Source organism: Coregonus lavaretus, assembly GCF_964263955.1.
Source record: "Coregonus lavaretus genome assembly, chromosome: 15".
Classification (NCBI taxonomy): Eukaryota; Metazoa; Chordata; class Actinopteri; order Salmoniformes; family Salmonidae; genus Coregonus; species Coregonus lavaretus.
The window spans coordinates 8,729,180-8,753,837 of NC_140002.1; the positions used below are offsets into that span (position 1 = coordinate 8,729,180).

The 24,658-nt window shown below is 42.9% G+C and overlaps 2 protein-coding genes across 2 annotated transcripts in view; both read right to left on the reverse strand.

Moving 5' to 3' along the window:
- Window positions 1-9,720, reverse strand: part of LOC311142413 (uncharacterized protein) — a gene marked incomplete at both ends in the record, with an annotated part of 45,363 nt that extends 35,643 nt beyond the window's left edge. Inside the window, one exon of the mRNA XM_084178061.1 lies at window positions 9,472-9,720. Coding sequence (XP_084034187.1) covers window positions 9,472-9,720 — 249 coding nt within the window. The remainder of the gene's footprint in view (window positions 1-9,471) is intronic.
- A 6,337-nt stretch (window positions 9,721-16,057) lies between these two features.
- gramd1ba (GRAM domain containing 1Ba) overlaps window positions 16,058-24,658 on the reverse strand; it is a gene marked incomplete at its 5' end in the record, with an annotated part of 92,160 nt that continues 83,559 nt past the window's right edge. Inside the window, 8 exons of the mRNA XM_084177528.1 lie at window positions 16,058-16,225; window positions 16,556-16,676; window positions 16,858-16,965; window positions 18,318-18,329; window positions 19,054-19,144; window positions 19,531-19,740; window positions 20,402-20,505; window positions 20,903-21,045. Of these exons, the coding sequence (XP_084033654.1) occupies window positions 16,136-16,225; window positions 16,556-16,676; window positions 16,858-16,965; window positions 18,318-18,329; window positions 19,054-19,144; window positions 19,531-19,740; window positions 20,402-20,505; window positions 20,903-21,045 (879 nt within the window). The 3' untranslated portion in view covers window positions 16,058-16,135. The remainder of the gene's footprint in view (window positions 16,226-16,555; window positions 16,677-16,857; window positions 16,966-18,317; window positions 18,330-19,053; window positions 19,145-19,530; window positions 19,741-20,401; window positions 20,506-20,902; window positions 21,046-24,658) is intronic.

The window sequence follows — 24,658 nt, forward strand, 5'->3', positions numbered from 1 at the left end:
AAGGAATTGTCCGTAGAGCTCCGAGACAGGATTGTGTTGAGGCACAGATCTGGGGAAGGGTACCAAAACATTTCTGCAGCACTGAAGGTCCCCAAGAACACAGTGGCCTTCATCATTCTAAAAATGGAAGAAGTTTGGAACCCCCAAGACTCCTCCTAGAGCTGGCCGCCCAGCCAAACTGAGCAATCGGGGGAGAAGGGCCTTGGTCAGGGAGGTGACCAAGAACCAGATGGTCACTCTGACAGAGCTCCAGAGATCCTCTGTGGAGATGGGAGAACCTTCCAGAAGGACAACCATCTCTGCAGAACTCCACCAATCAGGCCTTTATGGTAGAGTGGCCAGACAGAAGCCACTCCTCAGTAAAAAGGCACATGACAACCCGCCTGGAGTTTGCCAAAAGTCACCTAAAGACTCAGACCATGAGAAACAAGATTCTCTGGTCTGATGAAACCAAGATTGAACACTTTGGCCTGAATGCCAAGCGTCACGTCTGGAGGAAACCTGGCACCATCCCTACGGTGAAGCATGGTGGTGGCAGCATCATGCTGTGGGGATGTTTTTCAGCGGCAGGGACTGGGAGACTAGTCAGGATCGAGGGAAAGATGAACGGAGTAAAGTACAGAGAGATCCTTGATGAAAGCCTGCTCCAGAGCTCTCAGGACCTCAGACTGGGGTGAAGGTTCACCTTCCAACAGGACAACGACCCTAAGCACACAGCCAAGACAATGCAGGAGTGGCTTCGGGACAAGTCTCTGAATGTCCTTGAGTGGCCCAGCCAGAGCCCGGACTTGAACCCGATCTAACATCTCTGGAGAGACCTGAAAATAGCTGTGGAGCAACCCTCCCCATCCAACCTGACAGAGCTTGAGAGGATCTGCAGAGAGGAATGGGAGAAACTCCCCAAATACAGGTATGCCAAGCTTGTAGCGTCATACCCAAGAAGACCCGAGGCTGTAATCGCTGCCAATGGTGCTTCAACAAAGTACTGAGTACTTATGTAAATGTAATATTTCAGGTTTAAGAAAACGTTTTTGCAATAATTTATAAAAACCTGTGTTTGCCTTGTCATTATGGGGTATTGTGTGTAGATTGATGAGGAAAAACAACAATTTAATCAATTTTAGAATAAGGCTGTAATGTAACAAAATGTGGAAAAAGTCAAGGGGTCTGAATACCTTCCGAATGCACTGTGTGTGTGCGTGTATATACACGTGTGTGTATGTGTATATATATATACAGTGGGGAGAACAAGTATTTGATACACTGCCGATTTTGCAGGTTTTCCTACTTACAAAGCATGTAGAGGTCTGTAATTTTTTATCATAGGTACACTTCAACTGTGAGAGACGGAATCTAAAACAAAAATCCAGAAAATCACATTGTATGATTTTTAAGTAATTAATTTGCATTTTACTGCATGACATACAGTGGGGAAAAAAAAGTATTTAGTCAGCCACCAATTGTGCAAGTTCTCCCACTTAAAAAGATGAGAGAGGCCTGTCATTTTCATAATAGGTACACGTCAACTATGACAGACAAAATGAGGAAAAAAAATCCAGAAAATCACATTGTAGGATTTTTAATGAATTGATTTGCAAATTATGGTGGAAAATAAGTATTTGGTCAATAACAAAAGTTTCTCAATACTTTGTTATATACCCTTTGTTGGCAATGACACAGGTCAAATGTTTTCTGTAAGTCTTCACAAGGTTTTCACACACTGTTGCTGGTATTTTGGCCCATTCCTCCATGCAGATCTCCTCTAGAGCAGTGATGTTTTGGGGCTGTCGCTGGGCAACACGGACTTTCAACTCCCTCCAAAGATTTTCTATGGGGTTGAGATCTGGAGACTGGCTAGGCCACTCCAGGACCTTGAAATGCTTCTTACGAAGCCACTCCTTCGTTGCCCGGCGGTGTGTTTGGGATCATTGTCATGCTGAAAGACCCAGCCACGTTTCATCTTCAATGCCCTTGCTGATGGAAGGAGGTTTTCACTCAAAATCTCACGATACATGGCCCCATTCATTCTTTCCTTTACACGGATCAGTCGTCCTGGTCCCTTTGCAGAAAAACAGCCCCAAAGCATGATGTTTCCACCCCCATGCTTCACAGTAGGTATGGTGTTCTTTGGATGCAACTCAGCCTTCTTTGTCCTCCAAACACGACGAGTTGAGTTTTTACCAAAAAGTTATATTTTGGTTTCATCTGACCATATGACATTCTCCCAATCCTCTTCTGGATCATCCAAATGCACTCTAGCAAACTTCAGAGGGGCCTGGACATGTACTGGCTTAAGCAGGGGGACACGTCTGCACTGCAGGATTTGAGTCCCTGGTGGCGTAGTGTGTTACTGATGGTAGGCTTTGTTACTTTGGTCCCAGCTCTCTGCAGGTCATTCACTAGGTCCCCCCGTGTGGTTCTGGGATTTTTGCTCACCGTTCTTGTGATAATTTTGACCCCACTGGGTGAGATCTTGCGTGGAGCCCCAGATCGAGGGAGATTATCAGTGGTCTTGTATGTCTTCCATTTCCTAATAATTGCTCCCACAGTTGATTTCTTCAAACCAAGCTGCTTACCTATTGCAGATTCAGTCTTCCCAGCCTGGTGCAGGTCTACAATTTTGTTTCTGGTGTCCTTTGACAGCTCTTTGGTCTTGGCCATAGTGGAGTTTGGAGTGTGACTGTTTGAGGTTGTGGACAGGTGTCTTTTATACTGATAACAAGTTCAAACAGGTGCCATTAATACAGGTAACGAGTGGAGGACAGAGGAGCCTCTTAAAGAAGAAGTTACAGGTCTGTGAGAGCCAGAAATCTTGCTTGTTTGTAGGTGACCAAATACTTATTTTCCACCATAATTTGCAAATAAATTCATTAAAAATCCTACAATGTGATTTTCTGGATTTTTTTTTCTCAATTTGTCTGTCATAGTTGACGTGTACCTATGATGAAAATAACAGGCCTCTCTCATCTTTTTAAGTGGGAGAACATGCACAATTGGTGGCTGACTAAATACTTTTTTCCCCCACTGTAAGTATTTGATCACCTACCAACCAGTAAGAATTCCGGCTCTCACAGACCTGTTAGTTTTTCTTTAAGAAGCCCTCCTGTTCTCCACTCATTACCTGTATTAACTGCACCTGTTTGAACTCGTTACCTGTATAAAAGACACCTGTCCACACACTCAATCAAACAGACTCCAACCTCTCCACAATGGCCAAGACCAGAGAGCTGTGTAAGGACATCAGGGATAAAATTGTAGACCTGCACAAGGCTGGGATGGGCTACAGGACAATAGGCAAGCAGCTTGGTGAGAAGGCAACAACTGTTGGCGCAATTATTAGAAAATGGAAGAAGTTCAAGATGATGGTCAATCATCCTCGGTCTGGGGCTCCATGCAAGATCTCACCTCGTGGGGCATCAATGATCATGAGGAAGGTGAGGGATCAGCCCAGAACTACACGGCAGGACCTGGTCAATGACCTGAAGAGAGCTGGGACCACAGTCTCAAAGAAAACCATTAGTAACACACTACGCCGTCATGGATTAAAATCCTGCAGCGCACGCAAGGTCCCCCTGCTCAAGCCAGCGCATGTCCAGGCCCGTCTGAAGTTTACCAATGACCATCTGGATGATCCAGAGGAGGAATGGGAGAAGGTCATGTGGTCTGATGAGACAAAAATATATGCTTTTTGGTCTAAACTCCACTCGCCTTGTTTGGAGGAAGAAGAAGGATGAGTACAACCCCAAGAACACCATCCCAACCGTGAAGTATGGAGGTGGAAACATCATTCTTTGGGGATGCTTTTCTGCAAAGGGGACAGGACGACTGCACCGTATTGAGGGGAGGATGGATGGCGCCATGTATCGCGAGATCTTGTCTAACAACCTCCTTCCCTCAGTAAGAGCATTGAAGATGGTTCGTGGCTGGGTCTTCCAGCATGACAACGACCTGAAACACACAGCCAGGGCAACTAAGGAGTGGCTCCGTAAGAAGCATCTCAAGGTCCTGGAGTGGCCTAGCCAGTCTCCAGACCTGAACCCAATAGAAAATCTTTGGAGGGAGCTGAAAGTCTGTATTGCCCAGCGACAGCCCCGAAACCTGAAGGATCTGGAGAAGGTCTGTATGGAGGAGTGGGCCAAAATCCCTGCTGCAGTGTGTGCAAACCTGGTCAAGACCTACAGGAAACGTATGATCTCTGTAATTGCAAACAAAGGTTTCTGTACCAAATATTTAGTTCTGCTTTTCTGATGTATCAAATACTTATGTCATGCAATAAAATGCAAATTAATTACTTTAAAATCATACAATGTGATTTTCTGGATTTTTGTTTTAGATTCCGTCTCTCACAGTTGAAGTGTACCTATGATAAAAATTACAACCCTCTACATGCTTTGTAAGTAGGAAAACCTGCAAAATCGGCAGTGTATCAAATACTTGTTCTCCCCACTGTGTATATATATATATATTATTTAACCGTTCAAAAGTTTGGGGTCACTTAGAAAAGTAATTTTTTTGTCCATTAAAATAACATCAAAATGATCAGAAATACTGTGTAGACATTGTTAATGTTGTAAATGGCTATTGTAGCTGGAAACGGCTGATTTTTTATGGAATATCTACATAGGTGTACAGAAGCCTATTATCAGCAACCATCAGTCCTGTGTTCCAATGGCACGTTGCGTTTGCTAATCCAAGTTGATCATTGTCCTCTGTAGCTCAGCTGGTAGAGCACGGCGCTTGTAACGCCAAGGTAGTGGGTTCGATCCCCGGGACCACCCATACACAAAAATGTATGCACGCATGACTGTAAGTCGCTTTGGATAAAAGCGTCTGCTAAATGGCATATTATTATTATTATATTATTAAAAAGGCTAATTGATCATTAGAAAACCCTTCTGCAATTTTGTTAGCACAGCTGAAAACTGTTGTGCTGATTAAAGAAGCAATAAAACTGGCCTTCTTGAGACTAGTTGAGTATCTGGAGCATCAGCAGTTGTGGGTTCGATTACAGGCTCAAAATGGCCAGAAACAAATCACTTTCTTCTGAAACTCGTCAGTCTATTCTTGTTCTGAGAAATGATGGCTATTCCATGCGAGAAATTACCAAGAAACTGAAGATCTCGTACAACGCTGTGTACTACTCCCTTCACAGAACAGCGCAAACTGGCTCTAACCAGAATAGAAAGAGGAGTGGTAGGCCCCGGTGCACAACTGAGCAAGAGGAAAAATACAGTCTAGACCTCACAGGTCCTCAACTGGCAGCTTCATTAAATAGTACCCGCAAAATATATATAGTACCAGTCAAAAGTTTGGAAACACCTACTCATTCCAGGGTTTTTCTTTTTTTAAACTATTTTCTAAAATTGTAGAATAATAGTGAAGATATCAAAACTATGAAATAACACATATGGAATCATGTTGTAACCAAAAAAAGTCTTAACAAATCAAAATATATTTTATATTTGAGATTCTTCAAATAGACACCCTTTGCCTTGATGACAGCTTTGCAAACTCTTGGCATTCTCTCAACCAGCTTCATGAGGTAGTCACCTGGAATGCATTTCAATTAACAGATGTGCCTTCTTAAAAGTTAATTTGTGGAATTTCTTTCCTTCTTAATGCGTTTGAGCCAATCAGTTGTGTTGTGACAAGATAGAGGGTATACAGAAGATTGCCCTATTTGGTAAAAGACCAGGTCCATATTATGGCAAGAACTGCTCAAATAAGCAAAGAGAAACGGCAGTCTATCATTACTTTAAGACATGAAGGTCAGTCAATACTGAAAGTTTCTTCAAGTGTAGTCGCAAAAACCATCAAGCGCTATGATGAAACTGGCTCTCATGAGGACCACCACAGGAATGGAAGACCCAGAGTTACCTCTGCCGCAGAGGATAAGTTCATTAGAGTTACCAGCCTCAGAAATTGCAGCCAAATAAATGCTTCACAGAGTTCAAGTCACAGACACATCTCAACATCAACTGGTCAGAGGGGACTGTGTGAATCAGGCCTTCATGGTCAAATTGCTGCAAATAAACCACTACTAAAAGGACACCAATAAGAAGAAGAGACCTGCTTGGGCCAAGAAACATGAGCAATGGACATTAGACCGGTGGAAATGTGTCCTTTGGTCTGGAGTCCAAAAAGGAGATTTTTGGTTCCAACCGCTGTGTCTTTGTGAAATGCAGTTGGGTGAACGGATGATCTCTGCATGTATATTTCCCGCCGTAAAGCATGGAGGAGGTGTTGTTATGTTGTGGAGGTGCTCTGCTGGTGACACTGTCTGTGATTTATTTAGAATTCAAGGCACAGTTAAGCAGCATGGCTCCCACAGCATTCTACAGCAATACGCCATCCCATCTGGTTTGGGCTTAGTGGGACTACCATTTGTTTTTCAACAGGACAATGACCCAACACACCTCCAGGCTGTGTAAGGGCTATTTTACCAAGGAGAGTGATGGAGTGCTGCATCAGATGACCTGGCCTCCAAAATCCCATGACATCAACCCAATTGAGATGGTTTGGGATGAGTCTGACCGCAGAGTGAAGGAAAAGCAGCCAACAAGTGCTCAACATATGTGGGAACTCCTTCAAGACTGTTGGAAAAGCATTCCAGGTGAAGCTGGTTGAGAGAATGCCAAGAGTGTGCAAAGCTGTCATCAAGGCAAAGGATGGCTATTTGAAGAATTTCAAATATAAAATATATTTTGATTTGTTTAACACTTTTTTGGTTACTACATGTTCTTTTGCCCATCTTAATCTTACATTTTTATTGGCCAGTCTGAGATATGGCTTTTTCTTTGCAACTCTGCCTAGGTCAGCATCCCGGTGTCGCCTCTTCACTGTTGACGTTGAGACTGGTGTTTTGCGGGTACTATTTAATGAAGCTGCCAGTTGAGGACATGTGAGGTGTATGTTTCTCAAACTAGACACTAATGTATTTGTCCTCTTGCCCAGTTGTGCACCGGGGCCTCTCACTCCTCTTTCTATTCTGGTTAGAGCCAGTTTGCGCTGTTCTGTGGAGGGAGTAGTACACAGCGTTGTACGAGATCTTCAGCTTCTTGGCAATTTCTTGCATGGAATAGCCATCATTTCTCAGAACAACAATAGACTGACGTGTTTCAGAAGAAAGTGATTTGTTTCTGGCCATTTTGAGCCTGTAATCGAACCCACAATTGCTGATGCTCCAGATACTCAACTAGTATCAAGAAGACCAGCTTTATTGCTTCTTTAATCAGTACAACAGTTTTCAGCTGTGCTAACATACTTGCAAAAGGGTTTTCTAATTATCAATTAGCCTTTTAAAATGATAAACTTGGATTAGCAAACACAATGTTCTTTTATTGGACAAAAAAAATGCTTTTCTTTCGAAAACAAGGACATTTCTAAGTGACCCCAAACTTTTGAAAGGTAGTAAAATATATATATATATATATATATATATATATATATATATATATATATATATATATATATATATATATATGTATATGTGTGTGTTTTCTTTTTTTTTGGACCAATCACAAGTGGGGTGCTGCCCATAAAAAATAAAAAATAAAAATAGGTCATTTAGCAGACGCTCTTATCCAGAGCGACTTACAGGAGAAATTAGGGTTAAGTGCCTTGCTCAAGGGCACATCGACAGATTTTTCACCTAGTCGGCTCGGGGATTAGAACCAGCGACCTTTCGGTTACTGGCACAACGCTCTTAACCACTAAGCTACCTGCCCCCCTCACACCACTGATGTTATCTTTGCGGTGCCATGTGTAGATTAGGCCTAGTGTTGGACAAAAAAATACTTTCAATTGAGAATCAATGACGAAACTGCATGGGCCCATCTGTGTTTTATGTAACAATAGGCATATAAAATCATTAGATAGTCATATTGGCTAGTCCTCATAATTAACATTTTGAAGGTATTGAAACATAATGTTCAAAACCCACGAAGACAAGCCAAAACGATATTTCAACCATTAACGCATAACCAAATGGCCCACAAGGTGATCAATGTGTCACAACACAAGAGCAATGGCCCAACAGCAGGCCTATCAATATTCCACTTAACCCGCGGCCATTGTTCACTCAGTGGCCTTAAGCGACCGACCGAGAGAGCGCGAAAGAGAGGCGAGAGAGAGAGAAAGGCCACTCATTTATATCTATCACCGATTTAAAGTAACCTCTTTATAGGGGTCGTGTGCAAGTCATGCGCGTCATTTTTCAGTCTTGATAGCCTATTAAATGGAGAGCAGCCAGGCTAGGCAACCGTTTAGATTAGGCTGCATTTACATACAATTTCTCGCTTGACGCTGGAAGCAAAGATGTAGCAGGATTAATTTTTAAACTAGATAGTTTATTGCCGGGGGAAGTAAATGTACTTACCATAAAATATATGGATCTTATTTTAGTAGCAAATGTGTAAGGCCATGCATGTCCAGGTTATCCCCACATCACCCATTTCATTAGTAGAGAAAATAATACTTGATTCAAAATTGCAACATGTTTTCCTTATTTGTTTGGTTGCCAATGCTGTTGTAATCCCTTCATTATGGTGGAGACCACCTAACATGATGAAGAGATAGCAACACTTGCATCAAGCGCAGCGCTTGGCCATTGAACAAATGGCTGTGCAATGACTGCACAAATATTTTAACTGAGAGGGCCTCCATTTAGCTATAAATATAGATATTATTTTGGTTTTACGCATATTAGGCTACTCATACCTAATTAAGGCTACTTCAATGAAGGATATAGAACTCCAACCACATTGCGCTCCAGGTATTCTCTTCAAAAATGCAGCCAGGAGATGCCTAAATAAATAATAATCAAATAAATAAATAGGAATTGTAAAACAAGATAATAGATATGTAGATGTTATTCATCATATGATTATTAGGCAACTGAGTGGAAAAATAATTGACAGATGCCCCAATTAACGGCGGAAACTACCACAAATACAGAAACAATCGGCCTACACAAAACTCCAAGATCGACATGGTGGTGGGCCCGGTCCAACCTTTTCATTACAACGGATCATTTATCACTAACTCGATATAGAGAATATAGCCTGCTGATATATATATATATATATATATATATATATATATATATTTTTTTTTTTTTTCTCGAAAAAGCGTCGAGGGACAATGGAATGAAAAACCCAAGCACCGAAGTTTGCCTTAAATGGTCACGCGCGCTCTGGGCACACACTATGGGGCTGTCTGGTCCACATTTCGGATGGTACCATTATTCGCCACAGATCCACTCTATATAGGTTAGATTTACAATTTCACGGCCGTCATTCCAAGAGCATGAAAAACATAACAAATCCCCTTCTACAACTATCCATGAGCGGGCTGTAATACCAAATTATAGAAATGCTATAGGCTACAAAAACTATAGGCTACATGACCGTTACTTACAATCGAATATCCAATTTATGCATTTTAAGTACAATAATACGAAAGTCATCTCACCGTATGTCGCCTATAACTCAAGTCGTCTGGTGCACAGTTGGTTGTCTCGGGAGCAGGCCGGGCCGGCTGGAGGTCGCCCAATGCCGGGCGTCCTGGGACAGAGTCCCCGAGGGAGAGGGCGCTGAGCACCAGGCATTCCTGCCTCTGTTTCAGCAGCTCCAACTCACACAGGCCGGCCAAACTCGCCTCAAGGCGCTCCTTGTTCAGACTGCGCTCCGCTGGCATTGGGAAAGAAAACGCTCCATACATCGTTCTCCCTTGCTCTGAGAGGGGCTGAGTGCTTGCTCTTTGGCTCTTCTTTGATCGTTTCTCAGTCGTTGACCGTTCCTTCCTATTAGTATCCAAGTGAGGCTAAATTGTCTGCATATTTTATTTTATTTCAAAGTGACTTTACTCTTTGGTTTTGATATGCATGTTTAAAGCGAAGTAGCGACAGTAAACTATACATACAGCTACGAAACATTGTAGGCAGAACCGAACCCATACCTACTGCTCGCTCAATGATGTTGCTGGATCCCAATTCCGCAGCTGTCAATTGGACATTAGCATGCCCGGCTTTTTCAGAGGGTCCATTGGTTACCCAGAATAGTTAATATTCATAAGGTATTCTGCTCTTCAAGATGCGATTGGACAACGAGCTCTCCTTTGTATTCCAAAGCGCGCAAGGTCACATTCACCCAGCCAGTTCAGTGAATGAATATTGCATTAATGCCTAAAAGTTGACACCAAGGGAGAGGAACACGTTGATCAAGTTGTACCAGACTTTAATGAAAATCCCTGCACCTTCTCTGGCTACGTCGCCTATAAACCAATTGTTGTCGGTGAAAACTGAATCAGTGATATTGTATGACTAGTAGGAAGGGAGACAGACGGTTCTATACGCAATTTACAGGTTGGTTGCAAAGTTCACTGATAAGCAGGCTACTGGAGACATACTGCCTGCCTGTAGATTGTGTACCTTACAGCCTAACAAGGGGAAGGCGCTATCTCGTGGCCATATGCATATGATCTCTTAAAAAAATAATCTCCCTCTCCCACACACAGGCACGCACGCCCTCTTTTGGTATGAACTATAGGTCTATGCAAGACCCAGCCTAGAGTACAGTGCAGCATCTTAATAGTCCTACAGTCTCCCTTTTCGTTTGGGCCCGTGCACAGATGAAACGTGGGCTCTTAATTGTCTAACTATGCTCTGCTCATCTACAGTGATATCATCTGTGTTCAGATCATTGCAGAGTGATGATGAAAGGAGATGAGACTATTAAATCCCATTAGTGCTACATAACATCTACATAACAGCTCGGGTGAACATACCAACTGTTGTCCTCATCCCACATCTTTAGGTGTCTGGAACATTTGCCTATATGGAACGTGCAGCCTGAAGTGTCCACTACTCTCGCCTAATCAGTTGTGTCGCAAATGGCACCCTATTCCCTTTGTAGGTAATGTACAGTATGTCTCTGAGTGTGTCTTTTTAGGGCTTCGGACAAAAGTAGTGTACTATATAGGGAATAGGGTGCCATTTGCTAAGCAACCTCAGATAACCTTAGACAACCTCAGATATAACGGGCAAGGACACAAATGAACAATGATTAACAGCTGACATTCTAAATGCCTCCTCTCCCTTATCCTATCATCATTTTAATAAGGCTATAAAATGCATGTCTTATTTAGAAATGTCTTAGTAACATGGCTGCATCATTTAGATTAAATAACATGAATGACAATATTGACTATAAATGAATTTAATTGAATGACCAAATGTAGCACTGACACAATTGGAAGCAATGTGAAAATTGCTCAAGGGGATACTGAAAAATGCTTGACCCTTATTGAAATATCACATTTCATTGGTGTGGACAGACAGCTGCAGGGATGAGTCAGCAACAAAATACATATTTTCAATTACTTTATTTAATTCCCTCCATCTTTACTCCTCCACAAACCGATAAAGCCTTTAGAATCTTTTTTTCTTTCAACGTTTATCCCAAAACCACGGCCAGCGCAGATGGGTTTCTCTAGTCTGTGTACACTGGAACTATACACAACATATAAATACAGTATATTATCTGTATAACACAGAAGGTTGGTGGCATCTTAACTGGAGAGGACGGGCTGGTGGTAATGGCTGGAGCGGAATCACTGGAACCTTATCAAATAAATGGTTTCCAGGTGTTTGATGCCAGTCCATTTGCTCCATTCCAGCCATTATTATGAGCCATCCTCCCCTCAGCAGAATATTTCAGTCATATATTGGAGATCCGAACGCTTTAAAAAAACACCAGGTATTGATACACAGATGATACAATGCCACAACAGTGTTTCTGAGATGGAAAAAGTTCTGAAGAAATTGCACCTGTCTGAGGTGTGTGTGTGTGTAATGAAGTGAAGGGTCTGAAAGCATTGGAGGTCAGGGTTCTTTTGCCTGGCTACCCAAACTCCTTGCTCCGGCCAAACGCTATGCCACGCCCACGGTCATTAGTTTCTTCCCCGCAATGAGTCTGGATCTGAGTACCTCCCCGACGATTTCTAGAACACAAACACATTCTAACTGTTCTGATTGGTCCCAGAAACTGACAGGTTAGGCCAGAGCCAGGACACACGTGGGTAAAGCGGCGTTTTGAAAATACTCTGATTGGTTAGAGATGATCCAATCGCTGATGACTGTTTTGTACAACACCCCTCATTTTAACATCACCACAAACGACTTCAACGATGGCAGTCTCAGACTGAAGTATGTAGCGAACACAGAGCAGCGGAAGAATTGAGTTTGAGTTGTCAAGCAAAGGCTTCTTGGGATTACCATGGAACGTAACCACAAACAAGCTCCAAAATACATCCTTTCAATTAGGTAGTTATGTCTCATACTCAATATAACACATTATTCTCTATATTGTGCGTATTGTTAAGAATTGATTTAGAATTTTCTGCCATTAGGCAAAGGAACAGGTCTGTGGCTTTGTGAGCATTCAAATGAGTAAAGCGCTTTCAGGTTCAAGTTTTTGAAGAACACTACTATTTGGGTGCAACATATTTAGTTTGTTTTCTCAGACATTCAAACATGCTTACTGACCATTCTATTGAAAAACATGATTTAACCATTTCAGACACTCAAGCTTTTAACTACCAATAATATTAGATTCATGTAGTTTGAACAGAGTACATTTCTCTGGGCCATTTGAGGCATTCCTGCAAAATAAAGCACCCATGCATTGATCACATCTGAGATTGAGATTGAAATCAAATGGGACAGGAAGCTAGCATGCATTCTCTATAGAAGGGTCCTCAAGGGTTTCTTAAGTTTTTCAGAAACATTAACGAAGGCAGCTTGCTGTCGAAATGTTAGTTAATTCATTAAATACATGTATTGCATTAGATTAATAGTGTTTTCTTTAAGGGTCACCAAGTCATTTAGAAGAAATGACTATTACCTCAGAATACCTTGCTATTCCTTCCAAATACTATTTTGGTTGCACATCGTCTCACATTGGTTGACCGCTTTCTACTCCTCTTCTAAGGGTCACCAAGTCAACAGAAAGGATTGCCATGGTGAGATACAGGCAAAAAAAATGTAATGTAAAGTACAGTACAACTCCTTGTAATCCCTTTCTCTCAAGAATAAATCTGCCCTGAATCATCACGTTGTCATTGTACGTGAGTTGTGCCCGTCCCCTGTCTGTGCTATGCTAATGAGTCCAGGGTTGTATTCATTAGTGCACACCACGGCAAAATGTTTTGCAAAGGAAAACAAAAACTAAAGTTTCTTATTTGACAAATTCAGGTAGGTCCCTCCCTGTTTTGGCTCGTTTGCTTCCTACTGAATACAACCCAAGTCTTAAAGCATTGTGTCCCAATGCGTAACATTGTTCAACTCTGACATCATTCTTTTGGCTCAAATGTTATTTCTGCACACCGTGCATTGTATGCTGTATGTCTACATTCCAATCCCTCAAACACACCAGTTAGTGGCTGAATCAACAAGGCTTCATTTGTTTCCAAAGTCATCACAAGAATCCTTGAGAGTCCTGTCAATGATAAATACATGGGTGGCAGGAAAATATGGAAGTGTATAGCTGTCAAAATTCAATATGAAAATAACAGATATAGCTATATGCTTCCATAGACAGATGGGAGAGATACTAAACAGAAACCATTAGACAAATCGACAGACACAAACAAAGTGGGAATGGTTGATGGTGTCAACTTGACACATCCAATATGCCAGGACATAGCCCACGGCAGACATCTTTGGGAAGACACAGCGAAATACAGAAGGTCAGACCCGAGTTCAAATACTTTTTGAAATCTTTCAAATACTTTGAGCGTTTAAATTAGCCTGCCTAGAGTGCCAAATGGGTGGGGTTTGTAGTTTTAGGACTTTTCTATGGGTCCACAAAGCCAGGCAAGCTCAATCAAGCAAAGCTTAAATATTTGAAATGATTTCAAATTGTATTTGAATACAGGTCTGCAGAGGATGAACACTGAACATTTCCCCAAACGTTTGTTTTACATTTTTCGTATACACTGTACATAAATCAATAAATATCTGAATACTGTACAATTTACATTATTCTTGTTTCCAGCTTCAAGCATATTTTTCAATGAGGAATTTCACAGTTTTAATCATCAAACACATCGTAGTAATCGCTGTTTTTCGGATCAGCTGCAGTATCCCTTAAAGTATCCCTATCTACGAACAAATACCCTCCCTAAAATATTGTCTACTCCCTCTCTGGTTAAAAGCTGAACACTAAAGTTCATAGAGTGACATAGTATAACATAACATTATCATAACACTGATCATTATGCTCTCTGTCTGACAGTATTTGGGCTTGTAACAAATACTGGGGGGAAAACATGAACGATCATTGTAGCGCAGGTAGGGACACATTCAAGCTCCATTGCATGTGTAAAATCACTTAGGGCACATACCAAGGCCTATACAGTACACTCTGACTACACTGAGTACATTCGGAGTACATTCTGTTCAAGCCAAGGACAGGACAGCCACAGATGAATTGATACAACACAAAGTGGCCAAATAAAAGATGACAAGAATACTGCCCAAATTGAAAAAAACAAACATACATGTTAGCATAAAAGCTGACACATAAATATTGGCAACAATGAATAGGTGTATCCACAACCTAAAACAAATCATCCCGAAGGACACGGTTGAAGACGTGTTTGGATAAAACCTAAGCACAACGTTGAGATAACGTTTGGGGTTGGCTAGGGCCAAGAATGCCCTGTTTATGGAAGAGGGTTGCGTCATCAGAACATACTGTGTACCTCTGCAAAAGCAGACTGCTTTCTCATCCGTATATGCTAACAACCAGTTAACCAATACATTCTCACTGCTGCTAACAGCTATAGCTAGCTCCCCTGTCCACAAATCAAATCAAAGGGGTAGGGCTACTCTACACACAGTAGAGAACATGAACACACAAACATAGAAACACAACGCCATGGCACAAGCTCTCAGGGAAACCTGCCCTGATACACCATGGAAGCCTGGTAAAAATGTGCTCTGACTGCAATTGACATCTACAAAAAAATACATACGTCATTATAATACTTTTATTTTTATTTATTTATTTATTTATTTATATATATATATATATATATATATATATATATATATATATATATATATATATATATATATATATATATTTATTTATATATATATATTTATATATATAAATATATATATATATATAAATAAATAAAAATAAAAGTATTATAATGACGTATGTATTTTTTATATATATAATATAATATAATATAATATAATATACTTTGATTCTTTGTGGTTCTATCCTAGAAATGATTGGTTGTGTTGAAACACTGCACGCTGATTATGGTTCCGGGACGGTCGTAACTTGGTCCCAGAGTCCAAAGGTCTGTTCAAAAAAGGATACTGCAGCGCCACAACTTTGTCCAAGAGTTCCTAAAAAGGCTATGGACTAACCACTTTACCAGTCTAAAAAGGCTATGGAGTAACCCCTTAACCAGTCTAAAAAGGCTATGGATCTTTTTTTTCTCTCTCCTGAGACAGAGTACGCAGAGGTTTCAATACACATCTCCACCAGAAACGTCTTTTTTTTTCTTCCGACGGAGACAAGAAATTGCATGCTTTCACCCACGCCATCCCTTCTATGTCCGTACATGGCCCCAAAAAACAAACAAAAACTTTACAGTACGATATTCTCGGAAAACGAGGTGATAAAAAGTTCAGAGTTCAGGCCAAGGTGGGTCACGGCACAGTTAGTGCTCTCCGGGGATCCTTGGGTCGTCCCTACCCTAATCCCTAACTTTAACCCCTAACGCTAACCTTAGCCATAACATTTACCTAACCTTAACCCTTACCTTAAACCATTTAAAATGTCAACTTCAATGGGGTAGGGACGTCCCAAGGATCCCAGATAACAAGGACCATCACAGCACTGCTGTCTTTTCCCATTATGCAACGGTGCAGATGGCGGCAGTCCCACTCTGACCCTGGTGGTGATGAGGTCACTTCCTGCCAGAGGTCGGCGGTGGGAGAGCGGCCCTGTCCACCTTGCAATAGAACATCCTTCTTTTATTTTCCCAGACTTCCCATGAATGGTTGGTTAGATATTGCACATAACGTCCCGGCTGGTGGCCTTGGGATTGTTTCTCAGTGATATCGACTCCTTTTCTCCTCCGATTCAGAGTTATAGTTCTTTAAGCCCATGCCCTTCTGCAGGTTTAGTAACGAGTCCTTCATCTGTAGAGGGACAAAGGAAACATTTCAACTTCACAAGCTCGACTTCACAAAATCATGTATTGAAGTAAATAGGAAGTCTGTGCAATGTTAAAGTTTTTTAGCATGCATAAACCAAGTTGACTCATTCCTAAATTCACATCACATTGTGCTGTCACACTGAATACACATTGAATGCCGTCACATTGAATGCAGTACTGCATGTGTGTTTGAACAACCTCTATGACACACACACATTCTCAAATGGTAAAGTTTGTGAATGAACGATCCTTCTCTGACCTAATTGGTCAGTTATACGAAGGTCATCAATATTCTACTGATTGGCTGCCTCACCTCATCCAGCAACATCACCGACGACTTGATGATCTCCTTCCATTTCTGCAGCTCGTCATCATGGTAACGCTGCTGCGACTCCAGGAGCTGGGCCCACTCCAACTGGGTCTGGGGCAGTTTACTGCGAGAGAGAGAGAAACACACAAACACACACAAATGCTGTTTTTAATCTGTAATTTGTCTTGTCAATTACAGTAATATTGTAGAGTGACACTTTAATAAACTTTCTCAACTCTAAAACTGACTAACATACAATTCCAAAGTCATTCCACAGTGGGTTTTAGTGTATTTGTGTGAAGTACCTTTCTTGTGGTCGTATGCCATGCCATGAGGTGAGACTCTGTGTGTGGTACTCCAGCATCCACAGCTTATAGAACAGCATCATGTTCAGAAACACCAGCAATATTAGGCTGTAGAGAGAGAGAGCAAGAGAGAGTAGACAGAGAGAGAGAGGTAGAGTAGAGAGAGAGGTAGAGTAGAGAGAGAGGTCGAGTAGAGAGAGAGAGGTAGAGTAGAGAGAGAGAGGTCGAGTAGAGAGAGAGAGGTTGAGTAGAGAGAGAGAGGTCGAGTAGAGAGAGAGAGGTCGAGTAGAGAGAGAGAGGTCGAGTAGAGAGAGAGAGGTAGAGTAGAGAGAGAGGTAGAGTAGAGAGAGAGGTCGAGTAGAGAGAGAGGTCGAGTAGAGAGAGAGAGGTAGAGTAGAGAGAGAGGTAGAGTAGAGAGAGAGAGGTAGAGTAGAGAGAGAGAGGTCGAGTAGAGAGAGAGAGGTCGAGTAGAGAGAGAGAGGTAGAGTAGAGAGAGAGAGGTAGAGTAGAGAGAGAGAGGTAGAGTAGAGAGAGAGAGGTCGAGTAGAGAGAGAGAGGTCGAGTAGAGAGAGAGAGGTCGAGTAGAGAGAGAGAGGTAGAGTAGAGAGAGAGAGGTAGAGTAGAGAGAGAGAGGTAGAGTAGAGAGAGAGAGGTCGAGTAGAGAGAGAGAGGTCGAGTAGAGAGAGAGAGGTCGAGTAGAGAGAGAGAGGTCGAGTAGAGAGAGAGAGGTCGAGTAGAGAGAGAGAGGTCGAGTAGAGAGAGAGAGGTCGAGTAGAGAGAGAGAGGTAGAGTAGAGAGAGAGAGGTCGAGTAGAGAGAGAGAGGTAGAGTAGAGAGAGAGGTAGAGTAGAGAGAGAGAGGTAGAGTAGAGAGAGAGAGGTCGAGTAGAGAGAGAGAGGTCGAGTAGAGAGAGAGAGGTAGAGTAGAGAGAGAGAGGTCGAGTAGAGAGAGAGAGGTAGAGTAGAGAGAGAGAGGTAGAGTAGAGAGAGAGAGGTAGAGTAGAGAGAGAGAGGTCGAGTAGAGAGAGAGAGGTAGAGTAGAGAGAGAGAGGTCGAGTAGAGAGAGAGGTCGAGTAGAGAGAGAGAGGTCGAGTAGAGAGAGAGAGGTAGAGTAGAGAGAGAGAGGTAGAGTAGAGAGAGAGAGGTAGAGTAGAGAGAGAGAGGTCGAGTAGAGAGAGAGGTCGAGTAGAGAGAGAGAGGTAGAGTAGAGAGAGAGAGGTAGAGTAGAGAGAGAGCGGTAGAGTAGAGAGAGAGGTAGAGTAGAGAGAGAGAGAGAAGAGATTACATAAGTCTATGTTAGACTAAGGATAGCATGATTCCCCTGGAATGTGAATGCCTTCAACTACTGCAAAGGAATGATGTGTTAACACTCTAGTCTAGTGTATGTATGGGATGAACCAAGTCCATCAAACACAAACACAAATCAACAAATCAACATGGTGTTATGAAAAAAGTTGAATACCTTATACAGATCCTATAGGATGCATGAATGGAGACAGGGAAAGAGAGAGAGAGAGAGAGAGAGAGAGAGAGAGAGGACAATTACACACACCACCAGACAAGAGAGAAAGAAGACCGTGTTTTACATGTTCCCTCTCATACATTCTGCTTTAGAGTAGTAGGAGAGGGGGAAATGGAAAATATATTAGATTATCAATGAATGTTTGGTTTCAGTATGCCTAGAAAGTGGAAACGCATGGAGCGTCACAATGTTAAAATGTTATTACAACTGGAGACACCTCGTCAGTATTAGTGTTACGGTAGCTAGCTAGAGTGTAGAAGCAGTAAGAGTTAATTAGCAAGAGCACCACTCTTTCCTAGCAAATACGACGCGGTCTTCAAAACGGAAAGGTGTCTCCAGTAATGTTAACCTTTTGACATTTGAAGTGTTGAAGTGGACAGATTTAATCAAATGAGTCACCACAGGCAACTTTGACATATAAATGACACCAAAAACATTCAAAATCAACTGAGAAAAGTAGAGACCAGAGATATCTATGGGCTCTTCAATGGATCTAGAAGCGAGTTAGAGTTCTCTACCCATAGAATTAGAGTTACTAGAATTGACATTGAGGGGCTTCTAGTAATTCTATTTATATGGTTGCACCTCTCAGTAAACGCATGAAAGAGAATAAAAAAACCCAGCTGTGGTGTTGCCGTGGTGACAGCCCCCAGGGTGGCGGTGGGAAGACACTCACACAAAGCTGATCATGAGGAGAAGCTTGGAGACGCTGTAGAGCGCTAGGCCCCCCGGGACATGGTCTGGGATGTGTCTGGTCTGAGTGGAACCTGCAGGAAGATAGACAACCATTTTGGATCAATACAAAAAGCCACGCAATACCTAATGCTTTATTACTGTCCTAATGAAACATTACAGTTGCAGGTAATAACAGTTTTTGTTTTTCAGAACTCTGGTACAGTACAGGTTTTTGTGATTAACTATCGCTAGGAAACGCTACAGCGCGGTGTTACACAAACATTGTGGCAATTGTTCTGAGAGATGTTCCATTGTACCAGGAAAACGCAATCACAAGCGTCTTAAGAATTTTAATATTGTTTGAACCCAGGTATGATTGAAACCTCATTAGCAATTGAGCACAGCGGCTTGAGGCTTGAGGGTGTCCTAAAATGTACACCATACTGTGAGTCAAACAGTCAACAGCAGTCAGTCTGACCTGCCACGTGTTTGATGCGATGGTGGCGGGTGACCTCCTCCTCGTCCTCGGGCGTGGTGACGGGGCTGAGGGCCTCGTCCATGTGGGGGGGCCGCAGGTGGACCAGGGGCCGTTTCCGTCGCCTCAACGCCCCTGCCCGTAGAGCCCTGGCCTTGGGGGACTGTCTATGGGGCTCAGCCAGGACCACCTCCACTTTACTCAGCTCCAGTTCTGGAAAGAGTTAAAGGAAAGGGTTCATGCTTATTTCACAAGCTGTGTAACACAGTTTCTCTCAAATGGCACCCTATTCCCTATATAGTGTAGTACTTTTGACCAGGACCCATAAGGCCCTGGTCAAAAGTAGTGCACTATATAGGGAATAGGGTGCCATTTGGGACCTAACCAGTATGACACTGTATGGTATTCAGAAGCTGTGTCCTAAATCATGCAGAGATTCAATAGCCAGGGTGCCAGTATGTTTCTGCTATATACTTCTTTGTTGAGAGTTGTTGGCAAGGCAACTATAAAAGCACCAGCTTAAGTAGAAACAGACCAGCATGCAAGCTAGAGGTTTAAGCAAAGTAAATGACTTCATTCTTTGATTAAGCAGTCCCTAAACAGTACTCATTCCAGTTTCTAAAGTGAGAATACAAAACACATGCAGTTGATTTAAAATGTTTGAAGAAATACAAATCCTTAGCCTCTCATGACCATCCTGATCTAGCGAGCTTACATTCTGTTTCGCTACACGGATTCTTGATGAAGTGAAACGAGAGCACAGCTGGCAGGATGGTGGATCAGGCTAACAAATCCTAGGCTCCAAGAATTCTCTCAGGCTCCATACCATTGGGAGTTGTAGTTATATTCTAGATTCAACTGTAGTCCAACTGACCTAAGTGTCTGAAGTACTCGTCCAGGCCGCTCCAGAAGTTCCTTTCGATGAAGCCTTTGACCAGCCCCCACGGCTGTTTCTTGTAGCGCAACTCTGTGGATACCCTACAGGACACACACACAACACACATGCACAAACACACACAGACAAACAACAGACACAGATACACACACACGCACACACACATAATTCAACCGTCATTACACCTGCTTGGCCAACTGTATGCATCAACCTTAAATTTGACGTATTTTCATAAGGGTAGAATAGATTTCACCCAATGAGTCAAGTACTGCATTATCAAGGTTGTGTTCAGCAGGGAAAAAACACTTTTAAACAGAGTGAAACGGAAAGATACTACCTAAACGTGTCCAATCAGAAACGTTTTTGTAAAACATTTTTTCTACAGTGTGCCCAATGAACAGCTAGGTGACAGAGCACCCCGTCTCCACTCATAGGAAGTATAGACGGAAAACAGGAAATATAAGCGGAAATCTATCTCACCTTAGCCGACACTTATTCTTGGCCACCCTGGTGAGCATGTAGCGGTTTAGGGTGTAGAAGTAGTCATGGTAGGGGACGTCGTGTGCTATCACCTCAGCGTCTATGATGTAGCACTCGCTCTCCTGGCTGGCCTTGTACAGTGTCTAAACCACACAAATATGGAACAGTTGTGTTAACAGACAAAAAAAAGGCCTATTCTGGCAATTGGAAGGCTGCAAATTACTTTCAGCTATTTATCATCTGAAAATGAATGTGGTGTTTTTTCTATACATAGTGCCTTCTATAAGTGATAAACCCATAATCAATAATAAGACTATTGCTATAAGCATTCATAACAAACCGTGGCTCCCTAATGCAGCCTATGTAAATACATGCGTAACCGTAATAGCATTCATAATGCATTACACACAGGTGATCATTACAAATCAAATCAAATTTGCCACATGCGCCGAATACAACAGGTGTAGACATTACCGTGAAATGCTTACTTACAGCCCTTAACCAACAATGCATTAATTTTTTAATAAAAAAAGTAAAATAAAACAACAACAAAAAAGTGTTGATAAAAAAAGAGTAGAAGTAAAATAAAATAACAGTAGGGAGGCTATATAGAGCGGGGTACCGGTGCAGAGTCAATATGCGGGGGCACTGGCTAGTTGAGGTAATATGTACATGTGGGTAGAGTTAAAGTGACTATGCATAAATAATGAACAGAGTAGCAGCAGCGTAAAAAGATGGGGTGGGGGTGGGGGGGCAGTGCATATAGTCCGGGTAGCCATGATTAGCTGTTCAGGAGTCTTATGGCGTGGGGGTAGAAGCTGTTGAGAAGCCTTTTGGACCTAGAATTGGCGCTCTGGTACCGCTTGCCGTGCAGTAGCAGAGAGAACAGTCTATGACTAGGGTGGCTGGAGTCTTTGACAATTTTGAGGGCCTTCCTCTGACACCGCCTGGTATAGAGGTCCTGGATGGCAAGAAGCTTGGCCCCAGTGATGTACTGGGCCGTACGCACTACCCTCTGTAGAGGCCGAGCAGTTGCCATAACAGGCGGTGATGCAACCAGTCAGGATGCTCTCGATGGTGCAGCTGTATAACTTTTTAAGGATCTGAAGACCCATGCCAAATCTTTTCAGTCCCCTGAGGGGGAATAGGCTTTGTCGTGCCCTCTTCACGACTGTCTTGGTGTGTTTGGACCATGATAGTTTGTTGGTGATGTGGACACCAAGGAACTTGAAGCTCTCAACCTGTTCCATTACAGCCCGTCGATGAGAATGGGGGCATGCTCAGTCCTCTTTTTTTTCCTGTAGTCCACAATCATCTCCTTTGTCTTGGTCACGTTGAGGGAGAGGTTGTTGTCCTGGCACCACACGGCCAGGTCTCTGACCTCCTCCCTATAGGCTGTCTCATCGTTGTCTGTGATCAGGCCTACCACTGTTGTGTCGTCAGCAAACTTAATGATGGTGTTGGAGTCGTGCCTGGCCATGCAGTCATGGGTGAACAGGGAGTACAGGAGGGGCCCCCGTGTTGAGGATCAGCGTGGCAGATGTGTTGTTACCTACCCTTACCACCTGGGGGTGGCCCGTCAGGAAGTCCAGGATCCAGTTGCAGAGGGAGGTGTTTAGTCCCAGGATCCTTAGCTTAGTGATGAGCTTTGAGGGCACTATGGTGTTGAACGCTGAGCTGTAGTCAACGAACAGCATTCTCACGTAGGTGTTCCTCTTGTCCAGGTGGGAAAGGGCAGTGTGGAGTGCAATAGAGATTGCGTCATCTGTGGATCTGTTGGGGCGGTATGCAAATTGGAGTGGGTCTAGGGTTTCTGGGATAATGGTGTTGATGTGAGCCATGACCAGCCTTTCAAAGCACTTCATGGCTACAGACGTCAGTGCTACGGGTCGGTAGTCATTTAGGCAGGTTATCTTAGTGTCCTTGGGCACGGAGACTATGGTGGTCTGCTTGAAACATGTTGGTACTACAGACACAGTCAGGGACATGTTGAAAATATCAGTGAAGACACTTGCCAGTTGGTCAGCACATGCTCGGAGTACACGTCCTGGTAATCCGTCTGGCCCTGCGGCCTTGTGAATGTTGACCTGCTTAAAAGTCTTACTCACATCGGCTACGGAGAGCGTGATCACATAGTCATCCGGAACAGCTGGTGCTCTCATGCATGCTTCAGTATTGCTTGCCTCGAAGCGAGCATAGAAGTGGTTTAGCTCGTCTGGTAGGCTTGTGTCACTGGGCAGCTCGCGGCTGTGCTTCCCTTTGTAGTCTGTAATAGTTTTCAAGCCCTGCCACATCCGACGAGCGTCAGAGCCGGTGTAGTACGATTCAATCTTAGTCCTGTATTGACTCTTTGCCTGTTTGATGGTTCGTCGGAGGGCATAGCGGGATTTCTTATAAGCGTCCGGGTTAGAGTCCCGCTCCTTGAAAGCGGCAGCTCTACCCTTTAGCTCAGTGTGGATGTTGCCTGTAATCCATGGCTTCTGGTTGGGGTATGTACGTACGGTCACTGTGAGGACGATGTCATCGATGCACTTATTGATGAAGCCAGTGACTGATGTGGTGTACTGCTCAATGCTATCTGAAGAATCCCGGAACATGTTCCAGTCTGTGCTAGCAAAACAGTCCTGTAGCTTAGCATCTGCGTCATCTGACCACTTTTTTATTAACCGAGTCACTGGTGCTTCCTGCTTTAGTTTTTGCTTATAAGCAGGAATCAGGAGGATAGAGTTATGGTCAGATTTGCCAAATGGAGGGCGAGGGAGAGCTTTGTATGCGTCTCTGTGTGTGGAGTAAAGGTGGTCTAGAGTTTTTTTTCCTCTGGTTGCACATTTAACATGCAGGTAGAAATTAGGTAGAACGGATTTAAGTTTCCCTGCATTAAAGTCCCCGGCCACTAGGAGCGCTGCCTCTGGATGAGCGTTTTCCTGTTTACTTATGGCCTTATACAGCTCATTGAGTGCAATCTTAATGCCAGCATTGGTTTGTGGTGGTAAATAGACAGCTATGAAAAATATAGATGAAAACTCTCTTGGTAAATAGTGGTCTACAGCTTATCATAAGATACTCTACCTCAGGCGAGAAAAACCTCGAGACTTCCTTAGTATTTGATTTTATGCACCAGCTGTTGTTTACAAATATACACAGACCACCACCCCTTGTCTTACCGGAGTCAGGCGTTCTATCCTGCCGATGTAGCGTATATCCCGTCAGCTGTATGTTGTCCATGTCGTCGTTCAGCCACGACTCGGTAAAACATAAGCTATTACAGTTTTTAATGTCCCGTTGGTAGGATAACCGTAATCTTAGGTCATCTAATTTATTTTCCAATGATTGAACATTGGCTAATAGGATTGATGGAAGAGGCAGTTTACTCGCTCGCCGTCGGATCCTTAAAAGGCACCCCGACCTACGTCCACGATATCTCCGTCTCTTTCTCCTGCGAATGACGGGGATTTGGGCCTTGTCGGGTGTCTGTAGGATATCCTTTGCGTCCGACTTGTTGAAGAAAAAATCTTCGTCCAATACGAGGTGAGTAATCGCTGTCCTGATATCCTTATGTACAGAATAAATTACAAATAACGCGAAAAAACACACATAATAGTACAATTGGTTAGAGGGCTGTAAAACGGCAGCCATCTTCTCTGGCGCCATTTGAACAGTGACTGTAGTTACGTTACGTCAAATGCAAACAAAGCATGAAAACAAACTATTTATTTAAAACTTCTATGAGCTGCATTGCCACTGGAAGGCTCCACT